The sequence below is a fragment of the Numida meleagris genome, chromosome 1, assembly GCF_002078875.1.
Source record: "Numida meleagris isolate 19003 breed g44 Domestic line chromosome 1, NumMel1.0, whole genome shotgun sequence".
Lineage (NCBI taxonomy): Eukaryota > Metazoa > Chordata > Aves > Galliformes > Numididae > Numida > Numida meleagris.
In genome coordinates, this window is record NC_034409.1 from 54,507,709 (window position 1) to 54,531,022 (window position 23,314).

A 23,314-nucleotide genomic window follows, 5' to 3' on the forward strand; every position below is an offset into this window, starting at 1 on the left:
CTATAGAATAATTCCTATTAAACTATGATTTACAAAGTATATAAAACATTCCTAAATGAAAGCTGAGAGTCTGAAGTGCAACCAGCTTCTCCAGAAGACTGTTCTATGGAAAGCACTGTTGCTTCAGACACAGTTGGCTATTTTTACAACTTTGTGCCTAATGATTGCACTAAGGGTAGAAAGCTTTGATACCTAACCGAGGTAAACCTCCGCATCATTACACCGCGCCACAAGTTTCATTTCTTTGTGCAATTTATTTTTAGAAATTACTTAAGCCAGCTTTTAGGATGTTGAACCTTAAGGCAGGCAGTGTATCTCCTTGGAGTACCAGACCCCTTTGGGAGGTCTTTTCTGCAATGCCAAGAACTGGCACGCAGAAATAAAACCCCGCTTCAGAAAATGCTGCCTTCAGCCCCCACATCACAGCGCTTCTTCCACTATGCTCAGGGCAACTTGTGTTAACTGAATGTCCTTTAGCCGGGGAGGCTGGGCCCTGAACGTCAAGAAAATCCAGATTTACAGTTGTCCACAGACACTGGGGCAGCCCCTCTTCTGCATCTGCATGACAATGGGCCTCTAATTATTGAACCGCACACTCCTTCCCTGCCTTTCAGGGGCCCGCTTTTATTCAGCCCAAAGGACCAACATACACATTTCAAATCACTTTTAAATTGTGTTTTTCATTTGTTTTTCCTAAACAAACGGTCTGCGTGCAACAAACCTTGGGCACACAGGGCCTGAATGCTGAGCGGCTGCTGCAGGCCGCATGAACACAGCCTGGGCCTTGGGAGACAGAGCTGTGCAGCACCGACTTAAACCACTGGTGGATAAAATAGTCGGGGCCGTACCCATGGTTTCTCTCAGCAACCTGTTGTGGGCAGTAAAGTGCTTGTGGGATGAGGGAGTTCCCCCCGCTTTTGTAAAGAAAAGAAAGCTGGCAGCCGTGGGAGCGAGCAAGCCTGGCAAACAGGGATGGGGATGGGTCTGTGATCATGGGAGGCCACCAGTTTGCCACCAGTCCCCATAAGAGCAGCACCACAGCACCTTCCCATTGACTGTAGAGTTTTCTGGCCTTTGACAGTGCACAAGAGATATCAGAGTGAGAAACAACAACTGAAGACGCTGCCTCTGTGCGCTGGCAGTGTGTGGGGGCCCCGTCTCATCCTTAGGCCCACCATCTTCTTGTTCAGAATAAGGTTATTGCTTTCCAGTTGAAAGTCATCCATTTTCTTAATCACCTTTTTCTATGTCAGTATCAAACCCTTACACACTGCTGTAAGTTCACTCTGTTGTGGCTTAGACTTCACTGGAAATTGCTCGGGAGGTGGAAGCTGAATAGGCTGGGTGCTACTTATCTGAATAACCATTGATGTAACTAAGATGCAGCAATTCTAAACTGCCTGTCTGTGAAACCAGGAGGTGTTATAGTCTCCCCACCCAACCATTTCCCCACCCAGAATAAAACTTTTTATTATATTTCCTGATTTAAGGGGGTTAGTATGCAAAGGTCTATCATCTACACTAATTAGATTTAATCTTCCCCTGCACATGGGGCACTCTATCAGACATCAAACCACTATCCAAATGACATAATGAGTCTCTACATCCCTTCTACCCATCCTTTGCTTGTTTTACAATCACATTAAGACCCATGAGCAGGTGTTCTACCTAACCTGCCCTAAGACACACCCCAATCTATCCATAGTCAGGCAGCTCCTCCCACATGAGGATGTGTTTTAACTACAAAAAGCTAACAATAAGGTCATAAACTACAATTTAAATATCTCTCCTCAGTTACGTATGTTTCCTGGTCATTCTTCTTCAAGATGCATCAGCACCCTCCACTAATTGTCCTACAATAACAAGGAGAATTATGTACTTTGAACTTTTTTTGCAAAAGTTCTCTGAGCATCATTTTCCATCAAAATATTTAGTCCATGAACAACTGAATTTTCAACACAATTAAAATATTCATAGTGCACACATTCCCCAGAATCAAGCCTCTGTAAAATAATGTAGAACTTTTATTTGTTTTCTGCTGATGGGCCAGATATCAGCTAAAATGTTTCTCATTTTCACTAGATATTGGATAAAATATGTATTTTTATTAAATAGATGGATAGAGTTGTACATAGTGTAAGAATGGATGAGACCTAGAAATACAAACTTTCAGTATTAAATATAAGAGCATTGTATAGTTTAACCATACAATCTCATCAAATAATTTACTAGCAGAATAATAAATATCCTTATTCCTTATACTTCATTTGGTAGCAGGGCACCTAATGGGTTCTCTGCTGAGCAGGGAATGTTTTGTGTAACTCTTGACTCAGGTCTGATCCTAGATTCATTTGTACTGCATTAAAGATATTAAAAATGCTGTTTTCCCTTTTTTCTTTTACTGTCATTTTATCAGAATCCTTCACAACACCACTGTATATTAGAATGAACATTCAAAATTCATTATTTTTAAAATCTAATCTATTTTGTAAAGAAGTGAAGTAATGACTCTGAAGTCTTGCTTCAAGACACTGTCAAAGAATAGACGTAACAGTTCTTCTCTGACAAATGCTAAAGGACTCAAAGACATCAGCAAACTAATGTTGACGTTCATCTCTGTCATAACTGAAGTGGAATTAAAGCTCTTCTTTCCACTGTGGAGATAATAGAAGAGTCTTGTACTTTCCAGGGCTACTTGTACGTGTCTCAAAGAACCTCTGAGGAGCTAAGACGGTATTAGTAGCTATATCTGAATAAAATCCTTCACGTAGTTCAGACACCTCCACATTTTTCAGATGAATAGCCTCTTCCCCTGTAGCCTCAGCAGCCCAGGTGCTGACTGTTCTCAAAAGTGATTTGCCCTTTGCTAAAATGAATTAAGGGATAGTAAGAAGCTGCCTTACCTCACACTTCCATGTAGCTGTAAGCAAGATACATTAGCATGTACTCCATGCTTTAAAAAGTAATGCAATTTTTTTTAACTACCTGAGAAACATAGCAGTATATTTCTAATTCAGAAGGCACGACTGGGAAATAAAGAATTTTCCTCAAAGAAAATTTCAACAAAATCAAGTAGTGCTTCCTTTAAACAGAGGTTTTCCAGTCAAAGAAAAGGTAGCCTAATTCAAACAAACAAACAAAAAAGAAACTATTGGATAAATCTTCCATTTTAACCAGTTTGAACACTGATTTTAAATGCTCCTTTTGAAGTGGAAAAAGTTTTTATCTCTCATGGAGTGTTTACACATTCATTTTTCTAAATAAGAAAAAAAAAAAAAAAATCAGACAAGCAGCCCTTCCACTTCATCACATAACATCATGCCTCCTAGCACAGAAAACTGAAGTTGAAACTTTCATAATCCTTAAATTGTATTCTTTCATATCTCTATTTCAATTCTGAAGAATCTGGCTCAACACACAGTACACAGAAAATGTTTTTTTTCTTTTAAATATTAGATATGAGGTTGTACCATTCCATTTTCCTGTGGATCTTTTGACTAGCATGTAGAGTATGGAAGTTGGTGGAAGGAGAAATACTTAGAAAACTGGAAACTGAAGTAAAATTATCCTAGAATTTTTACATTACAGTGCAAATGCTGTGTTTCGGAAGAGCGCACAAAAGGTCCCAAGAGGGTAAGAAGCACCCCAGAAAGCAGGGAGCATTTCTTCAAAATGTAATACAGGTTCAACTGGCCTGGAGACCAGGAGGAAAACGGAAGAAGAATACAAAGGAGCTCTCTGGCTGAATGTACAGTTCTGTAATATATTCCAATGGTAAAAAAGGAAACAGTGAAACTATCACTTGTCCTAAAACTCTATGAACTGTAAAAATATGAAAGAAAAAAGTAAGTCATAAAAGCAGGCTGATACTGAGTAAGAAATCAGTGGAAATCTTCACGGTCTTCCTTAATGGATGCATGTACCTGCCCATCCAAAAAACACCAAAAGAAAAACAAAGCCACATTTTCTCTGATAGTGTCCAGCCAAAAACTATCTGATGTATTTGAGAAAACAAACTCAACATCACCAATAAATCAAGAGAAAGATGAATGATGCCTTATTTTAACTGTAAATGAAAACAGGAGCTCTGCTGACCACAGTAACTTGACCACCGTTCTGAGGAATTCAAAGTCACATAGGTTTTCTCAAAATATTTTGCCTCCTGCTGCTTGAAAGCGTATGATACAGACTAGACAAAGACGGACATGATGGTTTGGAAACTTCTTGAGCACTGTTAGGAAGAACCCAAAGACTAGAAAGGACCACATTATATGATATGATGCTTCCTAAGGGGAAACATCTGCTTTTTCTAGATTTCACGGATTATTGGTCTTCTTGCTGCTAGGCAAATGGCTTATTTTTCTTTCCTCCACTTCCCCTTCTCCTCTCTTCCTTGCCCACAAAAACAAGGATGGCTTTTCAGGTGGATTAATTCTCCAATCTGCACTGCAAAAATGCTGGTATTAGTGCAATGGAAACGGCTGGATGAACTGGCTATAAAAAGGAAGCTAGATTAAATCAACACGTTCTCTCTCATTTGGGTTTCCATTACATACTGTGACAAAGCATTCTGCACACAAACTGTGGGATAAATTCGGTTATGAATTTATCAGTTCTACGTTTGCTGTCTTTTATGATTATTACTTTCCCTTTAATTCCAGCACTAAGAGACAAAATGAACAACCATCCTGTCTCCTCAGTGCTGCTCTCTGAAATACCTGCTCTTAATCACACCTACTAAGCCATACAGGCCCTCTTATTGACCCTGGGGATGTGAAAGCTTTCCTGTGCATGCATTCAAGTTATAAGCACATATAACAAACTACTACTAGTTTTGCTACAAACTATATAAGGTAACAAATCTAAAAAAGAATATAGAAGGAGACTTATAAAATGAAATTGTGTTGGTTTTTTTGTTTGTTTGTTTATTATAGAGCTACTGGTACTAAGTTATTATTCTGATACTGTGAGTCTAAGGAAAAGTCCACTAAAGTCAATAGAATCAAATCCCGAATTCAGATTTCATTAAGAATCAGAAGTCAAATCTCATTCATTATAGATTATTTCTGTCACATTCTTAGCAGCATCAGATAGGGCAAAATTTAATAGGTCTCACAAAGGTTCTCATAAAATGCAAATTAACAAGCATATGTTTTTTTTTTTTCAGTACAATTCACTAATTTCTTACTTTTTAAAATCAAAACAGAACACCTCCAAAACCGAAACCTGTCAAATATTATTGTCTTTGAGAATTCTTTTCTGCTGTTCTTAGTATGGGAGTCATGCTTCTAACACCTTCTTTCTCCCTCAGAAGAGATAACTCTTCAAAAGGGACTCCTGGACAAATAAATTTGAGACCCCAGCATAGAAAATTATGTGATCAGCTAAAGCTTTGTGGTGCAAGGCATGTGATTCTACAGTGACATCTAAAAACACTAGTTCTCTTAAAACGAAAAAAAAATGCAAAAGAGACAATCAGCATTTAAGATCTGATTAAAAATATGGTTTCTAAACTTAATGTCTGTATATTACACAAAATTGCATCTTTCAGAATTGAAGAATTCATTTTGCATTAATATCTTGTAACCAAGAAATGTTGGAAGTATAGAAATAAGAACTGACCCTAAGAGTATCTTCCCTTAGTCAAATTAAGTAAAATAGAAATTGAATAAAAAAAAAAAACCAAATGGTAAACTAAAAATTGTATTACAATTTTAAATAGAAAAAAATAGGTTATTTTGAGGTATCTAGAGGTATTTATAATTACCTGCTCTTGTTTAAAAAAAAAAATCAAGAGCTAGAATTACTGTAAGTAGAAGAAATAAGAAAAAACAGCTATTTTGAAGTTATCTAGATTTATAACTGTTTCCTCTCAATGACTAAAGGGGAAGCAATATCAGGATTCAATATATGACTTCTTTTTAATCTGATGATTTTTTAATTCTTAAATTAAAGATTTTATTTGTGTGATTCAGTATTGAACAACAGAAATGTTTTTCCTGTATTTCAGCCGCCTGGTGTTCACTAGTGAGAAGCAAAACAGATGGTTTTACTCATGAGATAATACTAGTAGCATATTTTAGAGGTCACCCAACCTCTATTCATGGACTCACCAATTCTTCTGGATGTTTTGATTAATAGATAGTATTACTTCCTTTTAAATAATGGAAAGTAACCAATATTCCAGCAAAAACATTGATAAAACTATTAGACATATCAATGAGTCAACTCTTCAAACTACAGAGTAATTATGAGGATATAAATATATATATATCAGGAAATTAGACATTTTTACATGCACTCCAAATTCATGAAACTTTACTTACTTTCATCATTAGAAACGTTCCCCAGAGAGGTGTGACTGGAATAGCGTTTGTTTTCACTTTCATTGAGACACCGTTCAATCCAACTCTCTGCAAAACAACAAAGTTGCTCTTTTTGGTGTTTGTCTTTGCATAGAAAATAAACTTCCAACACATTAAACTAAAAAGAGCACTGTTTTTCAACAGATGGTCATCTGTAGCATTTCTGTTAAAACAAGCTCAGACAGAGGTTCTTTAGCAAGAAAATCTTTTCAGCTTTCACACTCAGCTGTTGCTTTCTAGTCGGTGTTTTTGGCTGGGTTTTTTTTTCTTGCGTGCTTTCTGTGTTGTTTTTATGTTGTTGTTGCTGTTGTTTTTTAAACAACAGAGGCCAAAACACTTCTGTGTATACAACAAAGCTCTTTAGGATATTCTCTGCCCTCCCCATCTCTTGATATGTTAAAAAATAATTATTGCCTCATGAGCAACTGAAACACACAAACTGCATTGATTTCCAAGTCTTTCGCCAGCAAAGACTTATGTACCTGAGCATTTCCACTGCTCTTGCGAGAACAGTTTGCACATGTAAATCATTCATGTGGATTTTTGTTACAGCGAGGCTCAAATTGTGCTCACTGAAATCCAGTCCTACAACCCTCTTTGTGCTGGTGGATTCTTTGGCTCTACTGAAATCATTTCCAGGTATGAGACCAAGGTACCAAGCCAGGAGCCCCTGTGCTACTCAAACCTTTTTAAGTCCTCAGCTACTCCCACTCTCTCTCTTTTCTCACTTCCTATTTATTCCCTCCAGTCAGATGAGGTGCAGCATTACGCCAATTCGACTCTGCTGTTCCTCTTTCTGGAAGCTATAACGTACATCCCCTGATGATTTTAGAGGATGCACCAGGCTCAGCAGAATTTACTGTTATGGATCTTCAGGGCAAAAGTTGCACCTTCCTTGGATGTCTCTCTGTACAAAGGATAAAATTATGAGTCCTTGTGTTTGCTCCGAATCCCCAGACGTTACCATGATGAACTGATCCCCCCAGAAGACTGTTTTTTCAAGGGCAGAGATAGGCTCGTACTCACAGAGCTCACTGTAGTCAAAGCAAGAAAAGGAAGGTGTAGGTGGGAAGGCTGCATGGTAACCCCACGACTTACAACAGGAAACATTGCCACTGAGCAAAGAGATACATAAGAAATAAGGGGAAACAGGCCTCATTGACAGCAAATTGCTGGAGCCAGAAATACCTTCAAAGGGATGGAAATGGATGCGGATTGCTTTCCACAAGTTGCCCCCAAGCCTGCCAGGCTACCTGCACGGAGCTGCCAGCCAGGGAAAGCCATGACAGCAGCCCTGAAGGGAAGGCGAAAGCCCAGCAAGCTGACAGAGCTGCCAATGTGTTTTACAGAAGGCAGCCACCCGTAACGCTTCACTTTGGGAATCCAGAAAGGGCCAGCTGACTGCTCCCTGGGGCAGTGCTCCAGGCCCTGCCACCAGGTCTAGGCACTGATGTTCTGCACACTCCCAGTGCCCAGGCAGTGCAAGAGAGGCAGCTCCAGGCCCTCCCCTGCCCCATTTGTTCACTCACACACCTGCAGCAGTGCACACCATTGTCAGCATGAACACGTCCCACCAGTGCATCATTAATGCACCCTGTGCCTCATGACCACACCACCTCTTCATTGCAGTTTAGCCATTGAGGCCCAGCAAATACCCGCACTTCCCTCAAAATCAGCCAAAATAGCTCAGTGGATTTGTCGGGATATTTCTTTCACCGTTGGACTCAAGGTCTCATATACAAACCCCTTTTACCGACACTGCAGCTTAACATCTACCAAGAAAGCCTATGCTGTGTGGCTGCTGACCCCAAAACCTGCTGGGAACCCAGTGCTGAGGCTTTCACTCCTGCAGCTCAGCTGGGCCTACCAACCCCTTGTCGCAGGGCCAACACGACTGCTCCCTGCCAGACTGCCCTTACTGCCCTAGCACTGAGCTAAGAGCACCTCTCCTCTCTCATTTTACTGAATTGAGCCAGGGGGGGAATCTTCACACCTTGCTACAAGGTGAAGAGAAACTTTCTGCCGAGGATGACCCCAGAGAGCCGTGCGAGAAGACTTGAGAAAGGTTACCCTACCTCCTCCTCCTCCTTTCAGCGCACAGCCGTGGCCGTACATAATTCCCTTGGCTCCATGCCCAGCTGCAGGGAGCACAAGCAAAGGCGGCTGCCATTAGCGCCAAGGGGAGAGCGATGCCCAGCTCTGCCCTTTCTTTTCCTGCCGGCATCAAGAGCTGGGAAGCTGGGACTCATCCCCTTCCCTCGACAGCAGGGAACTGGCAGCAGCCATCTTTAGCCACATTCACTAAGTAGCAAAAATAAAGTTTTTAGGTGTTGTTCAGAGTAATTTTCTCATCACCATCCCGATAACTGCATTTACAGCCCTTTTCACTGGCCAGGAAGTTTACGCTGCAAGCTCTAACATCTCTAGAGTAGGGCACAGTTACTGTTTAATTATGTGCTGCAGCTACTTTGGTCCTGAATCACGCCGGTTCAGCTCGCTGCAGCCTGAGTCTGGCTTTGTCTTTGTGGCCTTGCATTTAAATAGCTGATAGAAATTCTTCAGGCCTGAAAAGATACATGACCTGTCTGGCAGGAAAGAATGAAGAAAACGAACCCTTTTCAGCGAAAATGTCAGGGAGTTTATGGCAAATTTGTCAAATTATTAGGCAGATGACAACATGTGACAACACCAACTGGCTGTTTAAAGGATGCATTATCTCATAAACCAAGTGCTGTAAGTGTAAGTAAATAAGTATTCTAAGAAATTCCTTCACTTAATAAATAGTTTTACTGCTTGAATAAAGATAAATGTTTTCAGAAAGCTTTTAACTCCCAATATTAGTAACAGTGCCTGCAGGCATTAAAAGAAAATACAACCAGCTTTGCTGAATTCAGAAACATTCCCACTGAGAGTTGATAGATCCCCTGTATACCTGCCTTTAAGGAAAAAAAAAAAAAAAAAAAAAAAGGAAAGAGCAATAAAGACAAAGCAACCAAAATAAAAAAAGCAAAAACTAAGTCTGTCTTTCAGAAGTTGTTTCAGAGCTAATAACCTTAGATCCTGCCCCAGCACAGCGAACCCACTGGGAAGAGCTCTGTGCACACCGAGCACTCTTGTCCACACTGCTTTGGTGCACAACCCAGCTGCAGGGTCAGAGAGAGGCACCCATGGCTAACCTTTGCTGTCTCTCAACTGAGGTTTCACTGCACGCTGCCAAGGCTGATGTCAGTCATACATGATCTAGAAAGATAATGACTTACACAATACAATTGGAGCTCATGTTATTGGACTTGGACCTTACTAATCAGTCACAGAATCACAGAGGGTTCAGGTAGTAGTTAAGCAGAAGGACACATCAGACCCGATAACAACAATGAAATCACCAAGACAATATGTGGAAAACCCAAATTCCTAGTGGGACGTGCTTGTGAGAGCAGAATAAAGCCCTGTGTCTCACAAGGTATATTTTACCATGCAGTTTTCAGTGTATCACACTTCCCGCTTTCCCTTCTCCCTGGGACTCCTTCCCACTCTGACCCCTAGCATCTGCACCCTCAGTTGTACCAGCACAATAGTTTGAGCAATGATCAGTACCAGCTAAAAACAATCAGCCAAAATAAATTAATAAATATCCAGTAGTAAACTGTAGTGTAGGCACATTCTGATAATTCTGCTCCATTACACCGTGTGGAAGCTATTATAATCTTATTAGCAAAGAATACAAATCAGGTGCTTTTAATGGCGTTTTGAAGATGCGCCTTTAAATACTACATCAACTATTTAATTTTGCAAGGATCAGAAGTGAATCACAATGAAGCTCACTATGTCCCTCAGCCACTGAATACAAATACATTACATCTGCTGCATAATTCCAACATGAAGGAAAAGAGAAGACACTTCAATTTTCTTAGAGTAATTTGAAAATAATAATGATGCAAACAAAAAACATAAATTGTTCCCAATGAGCTGTTGAAGAATGGATTTTTAAAAACTTACAGAACTGCTTCCGGCCTTCCTTTCCCCTCTTCGCTTTTCTGTCCTAATCTTGCCAAGCCTCACAAATCCATTGAGCCTCAAATATGGAAACATTTGCCTTCCATTAAATGTGTCTATCAATGCTTTTAACAACAAGAGTTTAAACTGAACTTGTTTTTAGGAGTTGGTAGAGCAAAGGCCTGCATGACATTCCCTTGTCCCTGCCAATTACCAATGCTCTTCCTTTCATATTGACACACATATTTGTATTTATACAGTGTTTTGACACTTAACTGGGAAGGAAGGCCTGGGGACAGGCCAGAACAGAGGAAAACACGAGAGCTTCTCAGGGACAGGAGCTTCCATGAGTTATTAGGAAAGAGGAGCAGGCACTATATTTAAAATAGATCTTTGACACATTAGTTGGACAAAGGACCTCCTTCCAAGGTCCTGGAAGACACTTCTGAAAGGCCTCTCCCTACAGAGCCTCATTCAAGGTGAGGAATACAGCAGAGCTGCCAGCATATTGACAGTGCATTTAATGAGATAATTACTCTGTCTTGTTTGCATAATGATTATTGGCTTAGAATATCTGCAGCCCAGGGGGAATAAAAAAAAAAAAAAAAAAAAAGAGCATTTATGTCTACCATGTTTGCCTGGCCAATAGCAAAAGCAACACAAAGGCCACCTGGGCACCATGATGCAGAGTAGAAAAGGAGGTGGGCCTGGTCACAGCCAATGCTGGCTCCTGCAGCTGCTGTTCTGCCAAGTCTCAGAGTTCCTGTAGCATGAGGGCCCTTAGCTCTCAGTCTCCTCTGGCCCTTAAAGGTCTCCATGTTCTGCTCAGCTCCAGGCAGGATGGCAGGAGCAGCTGGAGAGGCTGTGTGGTTCAGCTGGGATGTGAGTGCACACCCTGCGCTAAGGCCACTGGATGCAGCTCTGGCAGGCAGGCAGATATCCTGAAGAGACATTGAGAGGTTTTATGGAGGGAATGAAACTGTTATTACCTAGTCTGAGTTGCACTTTGCTTTACCTCTCAACTCTACAGTGGAACTAACTGTGTTGGATTTCCCCAGTTACGCCCTATTCTGTGATCTAGATGTGGTCATTCCACAGATATAATTTTGAATAGCTTTTTTTTTTTTTTTTACTGAAATTCTACCAGATGAGCACACCTATGTTCTAGAAAGATGGAAAAGGTTTTTAGTAATCACAGTGTCAGAGCTTGCAGAATTACCAAGCGCTTATTTCACCATGGCCCCCTAAGCTGCGTGGGAATTCTTTTCATAAGCCGTCAGCTCTAGATCTGCTCCTATACTTCAAACTTTAAAGCAGTTTGTCAACAAGCATGAAGTTTTACTTTGTGCTCTGCGCAGGGACCAGTGTTTATTCTACAAAAGTTTGCTTGTCCCTGAAATAGAGCTACCTCTGAAATAAGTCCCTGCTGTTTGTACACCCGGAGATGTGATGGATTCCCCATCCCTGGAGACATCCAAGGTCAGGCTGGAAGGGCTCTGAGCACCCTGACCTAGCTGTGGCTGTCCCTGTTCATGGTGTCAGGGGGAGTTAGACTAGATGGCCTTTAAAGGTCCTTTCCAACTCAAATGATTCTATGATTCTACGAAGAAACAGAGACTTGCTATGACCCTGACTACCACCTGAGCCATGCACCAACTTGGATGGCACAGCTGCAACAGTCACACTCATTTTTATTCACTGCTGCTGTTTCTTAGGGCAGATGTAGAAACAAGAAGCAACTACCTGCGAGCAAAGGTATGTAAAAATTTGGATATTGCAATTACCAAGGGGCAACAAAGTTTCAGTGGATTTACAAGAGATCCTGTTGAAAAATGAATACTCAGAAAGGATGACAGATGTAATTTTACAGTTCCTGTGACAAAGGAGAAACTCTTGTAATGCATACAGATTCTTATCACCCCTCTAAGTTACATATTCGTTGTTCTGAGAGGGAAGATTTTCTCCTCTTTTCCTATAGCATTTCTGACATGTGTCTCAGTATCTAGCTGCTCATCTTACCTAGTAGGCCAAGAGGAAGTGATTTCAAACAACAGATTTAACAAGTAAAAGCCATATTTGAGATGGTTCAAGAGTTTGACTAATGGCCATTGAACCTCCCATTTCTAGTTTGCTAGTCAATGTTGCTAGCCACATATTAAATCTATCACAAAATTGTTTCAGTGCAGTTGATGGGGTGATGTTCTATCTTTCTCAAGAAAGCCCTCAGTGTCCTGACACATTCTTCTCTTGTCTGTCTCCAAGTAAATGCTGAGGTCTACATGGTTCATTGAGGCTTTTTTTTTCCTGCAAAAGTTAACTTGCTGAACGTTGTCTTAAATACACTACCATCCAACATACCGTATTTTTTTTCAAATGAAGCCTATATCTAGTAACACTTCAGTGTCTTGGGTCAGTTGGTCATATCAACTTAGAAAACAAATCACGAGTTTAGAACAGTCTCCTAAAGGCAAGAGAGACTAGCTCTTTCTGTTCAGGTAAAGATTAATAAATAAAACAGAAGTTTGATCCTCACACTCAGAAAGGCCTGCTCTAGAACCTGATGCCGAATGACTAGAAGCAAGATTTGTGTGCTGAATCTCCCCTACAGCTGGCAGCACAGCTGCTGGTTATCCATATGTCTACCACTGAGAAGCGTAACCCTGCTGGTGAGGGATGACTGCAGCAGTGCATTCAGGGCTTTTACAGAACAACACTGCTTGAATGAAAGCAAAGAAAAATCACCTTCTGAAGCCTCAATACGCTGTAAAAACAAGACTTCATCAAGATCTCCTAGCCTGGCCCCACAATGTTAAAAACAACGCTGTATCTGTAATGTGACAGGGCTTGGCAACCACTGGCTCCCATGAAGGGTGTTAAACTTACCGAAATCAACCAAAATCAAGCAGAACAAGCTATTACGGACAGCTAATCAAACACACGGAGTTTTTCTAAAGTTTAGGTTTAAGCAGATGATGTAATCTCCCTTCTCTCCACTGGGAAATGAAAGGTTTGTAAGACCACATTAGGGCTATCTTCCAAACACCGTTCCCTTTGATTTCCCCATTGCTTAGACATTCCTCGTTCACAAAACAGCTCCTCTTTGATTGCCAAGGTGGACCTGCCACACAGAGCCTGGTTTCCCTCCTTGGTGCCTCATTTGTTGTCATCAGCTGGCAGGGCACGTATCCTTCAGTCAGCAAGTGCGAGCTGTCAGGAACATCAAGCTCCACAGGAAATCATGCCAGTGTCCTCCTCGGTTCTACACAGCCATCTCCTGTTCTTCCAAGAGACCTGCTCCTCAGGGATGACAGTGACACATGGCCTTGGTGCAGATGGTATAGCTGCTACCCTGACAAGCTGCCAGATACCTTGGTGTTTTGTTTGTTAATCTAACTTTATTTCGCTTCCAACAGGGCAAAATGTCGGGCACCCTTGTTGCAGTCTCATTTCTTTTGTTCTCATTTCTTGGCATACAGTTCTCTTGGAACTATTTCAGGGTTAATGGACATTGGTCCAGGGCCCTTACTAGATGTTGGCAGGAATGATTTTGTGCTTTTCCTTGCTCTCGTGATTCTGGTGAAGCATAGTCAGATATGCCATGATATCATAAGAACGTGAAGAATGACTCTCTTGAATCTCCAAAAGCAATTTTATTTTGTTTTGCCAGGTCTACACTCCTTGTTCTGATCTTCCTGCTAACCTATTTGGTAAAGTACATTTTAAAAAATGGCATACTGTGTTCATAGTGATAAAACAAAAAGCACCACAGTTCATCATCATTACACTCATCTAGGATACATGAGTTGGAAAACCTCATTTTATGAGATGTTGCTTTCTTGTTACTCTGTGTATTATGCAGAAATTCAGCTAAATGTGACACATTTGTTTTAGTACCACATCCACAGGAGGTAATATTCGTCATTAAGAAGTTACATCCCAAATGTAGAACAAGGTAATTATGAATCCTAGAATATGGGATTTCTCTGTGTATCAATTCTGGCCTTTAGGGCAGTGCCTAACCTGGATCTGAAGTCTAATCCGGTCTTCTGAAGTGCTGTACGTTTCTTTCTTTGGGATCACATATTTTACTGTATTACCAGCTGAACACGTTTGTTAACCGGGAGTAGCCTTTTCCATCTCCCAGTTACACATCACATGCTATTATCATTCTTTGAAAAGTAATTTTCACCAGACCAGTAGTCACTAGTTCTTTGGTGTATTAAGGCCATTCCTCATTTATGATGAAGGAAATCTCCCTTGGTCCAATTTCAGCCCATTGGCACTTTCACCTAAGATCACTTAAGCTAATGACACCAATATTTGATGAGTTCAGCTTTTCCACGGCACACAACTTACATGGCTGCACAACTTACAGCCAATCTTATCATCAGCAGGAGGGTTGCAAATACTGTGTGCTTTCCAAGTACCAACTCTGCCTACAACGTGTTCTCCATGCTTCCACAGCATGAAGCATTACAGATCCTCAGTCTTTCAGCATCTGCTGCATGAAGCAGTGTAAATGCTACCATCTTCTCCAATTTATCCACAGGTTCCTTCCAAGAAAATGCAGATATGCCTCTTTGTTGCTTCCAGTCCTACTGGGAAGTACAGGGCTTCTTGATGTCCTTTTTTGCTTCGCATTTCACTGACTTCTTACACTATACAATTAATGTTAAGCACACTGGTGACGTCATAAGAGGAAGGCCTCCACTCCTGCGTACCTGTCCCAATGTCCCTGATCCTCCTACCCTATAGCAGAAGTCAGTCTCTGTTCATAAGCTATTTGGGTTAAGCATTCCCTCTGCTACCATGGTCTCTCAGCTCACCAGCATGCATGAGAAGACACAGAGTCCTCAAATCCTTAATTCAGCTCTGCTTCACCAGTGAACAGGGCTAGAGTCAATTGGCTCAACAGGAAGCCTGTGACTCAGCAAGCAACAGAATCTGCAGCCAGTACCTGCAAAATGTTTCCTCTGTCACAGGAGCTGATGGACCCAGCAGCCAAGTCAGCCTGGCACAGAAATGGAAGTACATCAGCAATACAGGGCCACAAAGGTGACAAAACAAAACAAAATGTGAGACATGGGTGGGTGATGCAAGAAACAATGGTTGTTGGGCTTGGGGTGGCAAGAGAAGAGGGAGAAGGAGGGTTGTCGGAGAGGAGGTAAAAAAAAGAAAAGGAAATGAATGAGTAACAAGTAAAAGGATGTGTTAAAAATAAAGGATGGGAGGAAAGAGAGTTACAATAGCGGAAAATCTCAGAAAACTGGGAGAAAATAAGTCCGATCCTGGACTGGAACTACAGGAACTACAGAAATGGGACTACAGTAAACGTTTCTCATAAGAAACTGCGACAGAGAAAGAGAAACAGACACTTCTGTCCAGAGAAAACCCAGGTGTCAAGATGCAATCGCAGCACTAAAAGAGAGTCACTTGACTAGGAAGAGTCAGGGACAGAGATACTATATTTATTGAAGTAAAGGCCACTTTCCCTCACTTAATGCACATCTATTCCAAATGTAGCAGTTGCTCACTACTGCCAAAGGATGCAGCCATTACATTACTCACAACCATTTTGTGAGCAAATACAGCTCTAACCAGACAAAAAAAATGAGTACTGTTTCTTTCAGCTCTCAAAACGCACCCAGAGAATTAGCCGAAAGGACATTGATAAATCGCCATAATGTACTCCCACAAAGACTGCTGCCTCACAGAACTAACCCGTGCGTGTAGAGCAAGCATTTCATACTATTAAGTTTACAGCTTAAATGTGCTTCTCAGAAAGTCTTCACTCAGCCCCAATGTGTCTAGACTTTCAGATTCACAAACTTTGCACGAATTTGGTTCCTTCCACGCTGTCTCTTCCATCCCTTTAGAAAATACTATGAAACTGGACCAGTGCTTTTAAAACCACAAGGAGCCTGGCTTTTCTGAGAAGCCTCCAGTCTCCTCTGAACAATATGCAAAGCAAACTCAGGGAGGGAACATGAGAAAAAAGAGAAGTCTTCTTTCCTCCTCCTCTTTTTTTTTTTTTTTTTTGCCTAAGACTCACCAAAACAAGAGTCTAGTATTGAATATTCAGCACTGAATACTAACTGCTCAATAGATGGTCTGTTTGCAAAGCTCAAAGTGGAAATGACCCAGCAAGGAGAAGAGGTGAACACACTGCTCCATCCATGTGATTAAAATGCTCTGCAAAAGCAGTCCTCCCCAGTTCTCCCCACCTCTTTTCAATGGAGGCCATTTGCTGTCCCTACCACAACTCATTATAAAAAAATGTTTGCATTAGAGGGGCCCCTGCACAAGTATTGTCCCCATGGCTCTGCGCTTAGGAGAGGAATGTTAGCTCCAATGTTGGGAAACCTGTGCTAGCCAGCCTGTGCGACCAGTGGTACCTGTTATTGCCCCACTCAAGAGAAGGGGGGAAGCAGAGTGTATACCTGCTCTACACCTGCACAAGGCATGAAGTGTATCGCTCCAGCAGGTGCCTTGCTCTGCAGCAGGTCTTGGAGGCCTCTTTTCAGGACTCCTCCCCCAAGACAGCACCCATTCCTACCCCTGGCCCCGAAGCCCAGAAAAGCAGCCTTTAACAGACCAGACACTATACACACGCCACAGGCCTGCTGTACTCAGTGCAAGAACTCCTACTTCGGTTCTCGTGTCACATTTTCCTCCAATGGGATGTCCATCCCATGCACTTCAGGCTTGCCTGCTGCTTGGGTCAGGTCTGATACGCAGAGGCCTGGAGCTGAAGCACCATGCCAAGGGCAGGGAAGGTTGAGGAGAAGCCTGTTCCATCTCACTATGGCACAAGCCAGTGTACCTGAGGGAAGCCCCATCCTTGGAGGCATTCAAGGCCAGGTTGGATGGGGCCCTGGTCAGTCTGATCTGGTAGGTGGCAGCCCTGCACGGAGGACAGGCATTAGGTTGGAACCAGGTGAGCTTTAATGTCCCTTCCAACCCAAGCTGTTCTATAACTTTATGAAAGCCCACCACACAAGCAGGAACATCTTGTCACAGAGCGGCAGGTCATTGCTGGGCCCAGACACATGGCACCTGCAGAGCAGGACTCTGCATCTACATTTGCTTGCACCACATTTTTATGGCCTATGTCAGGTCACTGTCTCTTGAGAAGCAGCTAGGGATTTTCCTTCATTGCGCGGGATTTTATTTTCCCCTGAGCATCAGAGATGGCAACAGCTAGAAGCAGGGTACCTACAGGTCACGCTGGAAAAAGCTGACAACATTAAGTACTCATCTGCTTTATTAGGACATCCTGCCTTGTGTTCAGAGTTAAACTGAATCTCAGATAAGGTGGAAATCAAACAAGACAGCTTCTCGATGACTTTTTTTTTTCCTCTGAAGGATAAGAGTGAGCCTACTTCCTATGACCATCCTGGAATTTTAGTCAGTGAGTGACCTGTTTCTGCAAGATCCTAGAATACTGGGAAAACACACAGCCTTTCCTGCTGGCCCTCTGACATGGGGTAGCTTTCAGTCTTGTAGGAAGGCATCACAGGTTGATGAAAGGATGATGCGCAGGGCCTTTTGAATGAGGTAAGCATTGCTGTCACCAGGGAGGTCCCGGACACAGGGGGTTCCCACAGTGCTGGATTCCACCAGCTCATGAGACCTCATCAGTGAAACTGACTCTGGTCTGTGCTGCCCTGCCTCAGCTGCACCTGAGGGTGTTTTAGCACTCTGAATTAACCCTTTATCATTGCATTTAGTTTTTCCCACATTTACATGTTTTTTTCCCCACTACCTTCTAATTCCCCTTGCCACTGCATGTGTTTTCTTTTTAAACTGCTTTACAAATTTTGCACAAGCCAGGAGAACACAAAGCTCACACCCGTTGCAGAGAAAATGGTAATTACACTGTTTGGTTGACTTAAGGGTCTCACATGCATGCTTACAAGCACGTTAAGGTATTTTTCCTACAGCGAAATGAATTCTGCTCAATCTAATGTATTTGTAAGTCTTGTCCCAGGTAGCCAAGCCAGGGAAAATAGCTGCACAGAAGAAAACAGGATAAAGAGACCCTGATAGTATCACTCTAAGCAGGGAAAGTTTAAGAACAGAAGAAAGCAAAGCTGAGCAACAAGTAGTTTTATATCTAGAGACAGTATTCCAGAAAATGACAGTAGTTTCTAACAGTCTAAACTTGCAGTCCTTATTACCAAGGCAAATCTCCTTTTCTTCTGGATACAATCTCAACAAGTAAACGAAGATCCCTGAAGAAAAGGATTTTGTATTTCTAAGTGTTTGAATTCATACCATAGGGCTCGTGAGCAGCAGGATATTTAAAGAATGCCAACCACCGCATGCCTAGAAAACCTGGGAAGTCCCATTATACATCCCCAGTCCGCTGCTCTGAAGTTATCGCCACTAACTCCTCACGCTGTATGTTTCAGAGAACGTTCACAAACTGCTCCAGCTGTTTAAAACGTACCGTTTCCCATTACCATAATATTTGAAAACCCGAGAAAAAAAAATGCTTGGGATAAACCGCTAATTAACTGTGAACCTGTCATTCTTAGCCGTGAATCAACCACTTGGTTGCTGTAACAAGTTCCATTTTAGAGAAATTAAGTTCACTTACCAATAAAAGGGAACAAAGTGCTTAGCTGTAGCTGAAGGAAATGAGAAAGCTCTGAGCCCTGCATTTCAGCCCTGAGACAATTTAAGCTGCAAATGAGCTTTTCCTTCGTTACTGGATGCAGCGAGAGCCAAGGTTCTATTTAACCCTCTCCACCTTTCCTGATTTCAAGTTTATCAGAAAGGCAAGAATGGGCGAAAAGTACTTCACTAACCTGTTATTTACACACAGAGAACACAGAAGCAGGGCTCCTGCAGCAAGCTCTGTTACTTACTAAGCCCCATGTCTAGCACTGGCTGGCACTTTGCATCTAATAAACTGCTTTTTTCTGCTCGCCTCCTGGGATAAAATAAATGGGAAGGAAGACAGCCCAGGACTGCTAGTTATGCATGCGAAATAGAGGCAATTAAGTTATTACACATTTGGTGCCATTAGGAGGGATCGTTACGAGCTGACCCTGCACACCTGCCCTTTGGGGCAGCCACACAGGGACTTTCAACAGGTGCTTCCCTCAGGGAGGAATGGCAACATCGGGATCTCCGATACCAAACTGCATCACAGTTTTAAGCACAAAAACTCCCACACGTTATGTACAAGTTTGCAGGATCTAGCAGACATGCGTAAGCATGTTTTAATACAAGCATAATAAAAAACTTACAGAGGTCTCCGTTACTTTCGTCGTCACCACGTTCTCTTCCTGCCCTTGCTATCTATGGGATCGCTCAGCCATCAAATACCCTTTATGCTATCCATCCTCCTCACCCGAGTGTCAGCAATGCGATCGCCTCGGCCGCCGGGCTTCTGGGCTCCAGCAGGGCCGGATCGTACGGGGCATTCATTTCCAGACACAATGAAACAAATGGAAAATCCAGCACAGATGCGGGGAAACAGACAAGTGGGTGAAGTCGGAAAATTCACAGACCTCCAGGCTCACGGAATTGTGAGCTAATTATTTGGACTTTAATGTCACATCAAGTATCCCCCCAAAGGACTGACCCTATATTTGTATTGATTACATGACAGCCCGCTGCGGCTCTCAAGGCTTTGTTACAAAGCCCCACGCCCTGGCTGTATTTAAGGCCGCCTCTTCAAAAGTCCCCATCTGAAGAGGCACTAATGTTTCCCCACCGCACGCAGCCCGGTGCTCCCACGATGTCATCTATTTTGCCGCGGCAAAACCCTCTGTATTGAAATGGCGTCCCAGGGGATGCGCCCCTTCTGACTGCTCCAACTTGCAAAACACTTGTAAATTAAGCTCAAAAAAGGCAAAAGCGCTTCCATTTGGAGACGCTGCCGACTGTATGGGTGCCCTACCCTTCCTCCTTGGTGACAGCACCGGCGGCTGGAAAGCAGCCTGGTTTTCCACCAGCAAACAAGCAGACAACGCTGATGGGAGCACTGAGCTGTGTCTCAGGGCAGAGTCACGGTAACTTTCTGTGGGACAGTTCTAATGCCCAGCACAAGGATCTCACAGCACAGAGCGATCTCCTCTCACCAATCCCAGAAGTGTGGGACCACTGGGGCTATGGGACTCCTGGTGCAGCCCCACAGGCAAAAGTTTCATCTGCCTGAAGCTGGAGCTCCTTCTTTAACGAAGCTTTCACCCACATAAAATCTTGAGGACTGTAAGCCCTAAACTGTGACTTAAATAAATGAAATAGTTTCCTGCAGCTTGCTTATGTAAAATCTTGTTTCAGTTCTTCCCTTTCACCCCTTTAAGGAGCTTTCCTTCACGGCAGGTAAAGAGCAGACTGCGGAGCAGTGAAAGTCCTGCAATTCACCCTCCCGGAGCATTTTAGAATGCAGATGTCTAAATCATAAAATCATCCTTCTCTCTCTGTCAAACTTTGAAGACAAACTTCTTCACTCGAGAGAATTCTGGCCAACTCACGAAGCCCTACAAAGCCCCGCAGCCTGCCCAAAGTCCTGAGCGCACCCCCGGGAGCAGAGCAGCACTGGGATGGCCGCGAGCTGCGGCCCTGCTCCCGCTGCCAAGGAGCGGGCCCTGCTGCACACACCGGCCGCAGCGAGCAGGAAACAAAACGGTTTTGCTGCGTTTTGTTTTGTCCCATTTCTTTCACGTTAAACGGCGTAAGTTGTGAAATCACATGAAAGAAGCAGCCAGGCTCGGTTGCGTTGAGAACCAGTGGCGCTTCTGCTGCGCGTTTGCGTCGTATCAAGTTTAGAATTCAAACAAACTGAAGGCTCATCGTAACAGCTCAGCAGGTGAGAGCCTTTGTAAGCAAACTGTGGAGCAGTAAATAACTTTTTTTCTTTTTTCTGGAACAAAAATAAATCGCAGCTTGGGTTGCCTGTGTGCTTGTAAGCAAACAAAAACAATAGCAACTTCCTCTTTATCTATTAGTAAACTGCGCTAGAACCAGTGAAGCAAACGATTTTCAGAAGCAAAAGAAACCGCTCATTTGGATCAAAAAAAAAAGTAAAAACAAAAATCAGACCTTGGGCTGCACGCTTCGGTGTTACACACACGTTCTGAATTGTCCCAGCTGCTCTGCCTACCAGCTCTGAACCTTTCATTATCAGTATCGGCGACTGCATGAATCGAACCGGGCGATGAAGGCCATCATTCATTCCCTTCTGCCAGCGCTGGGCGCTGGGTCCCGTTACAACGGCAGGCCGATGGCCGCCCTGCACCGTGCTGGTGCCCTGCGGATGGATCAGCAGCACAGAGTGCTCCGAGGGCCTCATCCCAACCTCCAGACAGCACTGTAGGGCTCTCTGCTGAGTTCACGGGCTTTGGGTCCACTCCAGAGTCTCAGCTCCATGTCCCGAGGATCCCATCCAGGCAGTGCTCTGTAACCAGAGGTGCTCCTGCCTGGCTGCGGCACAATGCTGAGCGCAGAGCCTCTGCCTGATGGCCATGGGACGTTATTATTTTCATTATTATTTCGAGATAAAGCATCAGGGAGAAATTAAAACAAGGGTTTGTTTTTTTTTTTCAATGAAGCCATATTTCTCCACGATGCAAAAGGATCTTTACATAACAACTGCAACTCGGGAGAAAAGCTAATTGGATTAAGTCCTCTGAAAGGGAGGTTAAGGTGTCTGAATGAGACAACCGCAAAGCCCCACTCCTCTTGCCATCTGTTTAGCAAGACTAAAGCGTTTTCTGATTAATATTATCTTAATCAATCATGCTGCCATTTATTACAGCCGCGCTGAACTTAAGGAATGGCCAGTACGGAGCCTCTGCCCGAGGACGGGCGATGCCGAGCGCAGGGCTAGGGAACCCAGAGCGCGGTTTGGTTTTTCGGTTTGGTTGTTGCTTCGGGCGGCGGTTGTTTCCCCTAAAGGCCCGTTCCTGTCGACAACGAGAATCCGCCCACGGTGCGCTCAGCGCCGTCCCGGCAGCGGCGGAGCGAAGCGGGACAGCTCCATCCGACGCCCGGAATACCCGCACGGGCGGGACCCGAGCGCAGTTCCCCGCAGAGCACTTTCTCCCTGCAATACCCCCGGGATTTCGTCCTGGGGGCCGAGCCCCGGCACCGCGCCGCGGGAGGGCTGAAAGAGCCCCGGGACCCCTCAGGGAGCCGCGGGGAGCCGGGGCCGTCCCGCAGAGCCGTCGAGGAGGCGCGAGGGATCCGATCCGCTGCGGGGCTGCGCGTCCCGGAGGCTCTGCCCAGGGAGGGAGGGAAAGAGGGAAGGAGGAGGGCTCGTGTGCCGGCGCCGGTCAGATAAATTCAAGTTGCAAAGGTTGCTTTGGCGGCTGCGTGCCCGTGCCCGGGCTCCGGAGGGTTTCGGCCTCTGGGAGCCGGCGGGGAGCGAGGACCGTGGCGGAGGCAGGGCCCGGCTGACAGCCGCAGGGGGTACGCGCAGCCCTGGGCCCTGCCCCCGGGCAGCCCCCGGCCCGGCCCCGCCGCACCGCCGTGATGAGTCGGGCCGCGCCTGGCGGCAGCGGTGGCCGTCGGGGCGCGGGCTGCGGCCCTCGGGGAGAGCATCCCTTCGTCCCGCTCCTGCTCCGGCTTCTCCCCTCCTGGGGAGGCGTGGGTGAACGGGGTGAGCGGCCAGGCCGGGAGTCTGGGGACCGGAGTCCCCGGAGTTCTCCCCTTCGAGGCGCTGCCCGTGGGACGAGCCGAGCTCCTCTCAACCAACTTCCCCAATAAACCTCGCCGAAAGTCTCCCAACAAACCTAAAGCCTACAACTAGGTGCAGAGAGGGAACGAGTTTGCCGGCCGGTAGCCTGGGGAGCAAAAAGGGAAAAGGAAAAAAGAGAAAAAAAGAAAGGGAAAACCCCAGTGCTGCGTCGCGTTGGGCAGCGCAGCCCCGGGGCTGCAGCCGCCGGCACCCAGCGTCACGTCGGGAAGTGCTGCCCGGGGGGCGAGGGGAGGGAGGGAGG

General features: G+C 44.2%; 1 protein-coding gene across 1 annotated transcript in view; it reads right to left on the reverse strand.

The window, feature by feature from the left end:
* RFX4 (regulatory factor X4) overlaps positions 1-19,444 on the reverse strand; it is a 91,384-nt gene extending 71,940 nt beyond the window's left edge. The window contains exons 1-2 of the mRNA XM_021386770.1: positions 18,961-19,444; positions 6,327-6,413 (exon numbers count right to left, since the gene is read on the reverse strand). Of these exons, the coding sequence (XP_021242445.1) occupies positions 6,327-6,413; positions 18,961-19,024 (151 nt within the window). The 5' untranslated portion in view covers positions 19,025-19,444. The remainder of the gene's footprint in view (positions 1-6,326; positions 6,414-18,960) is intronic.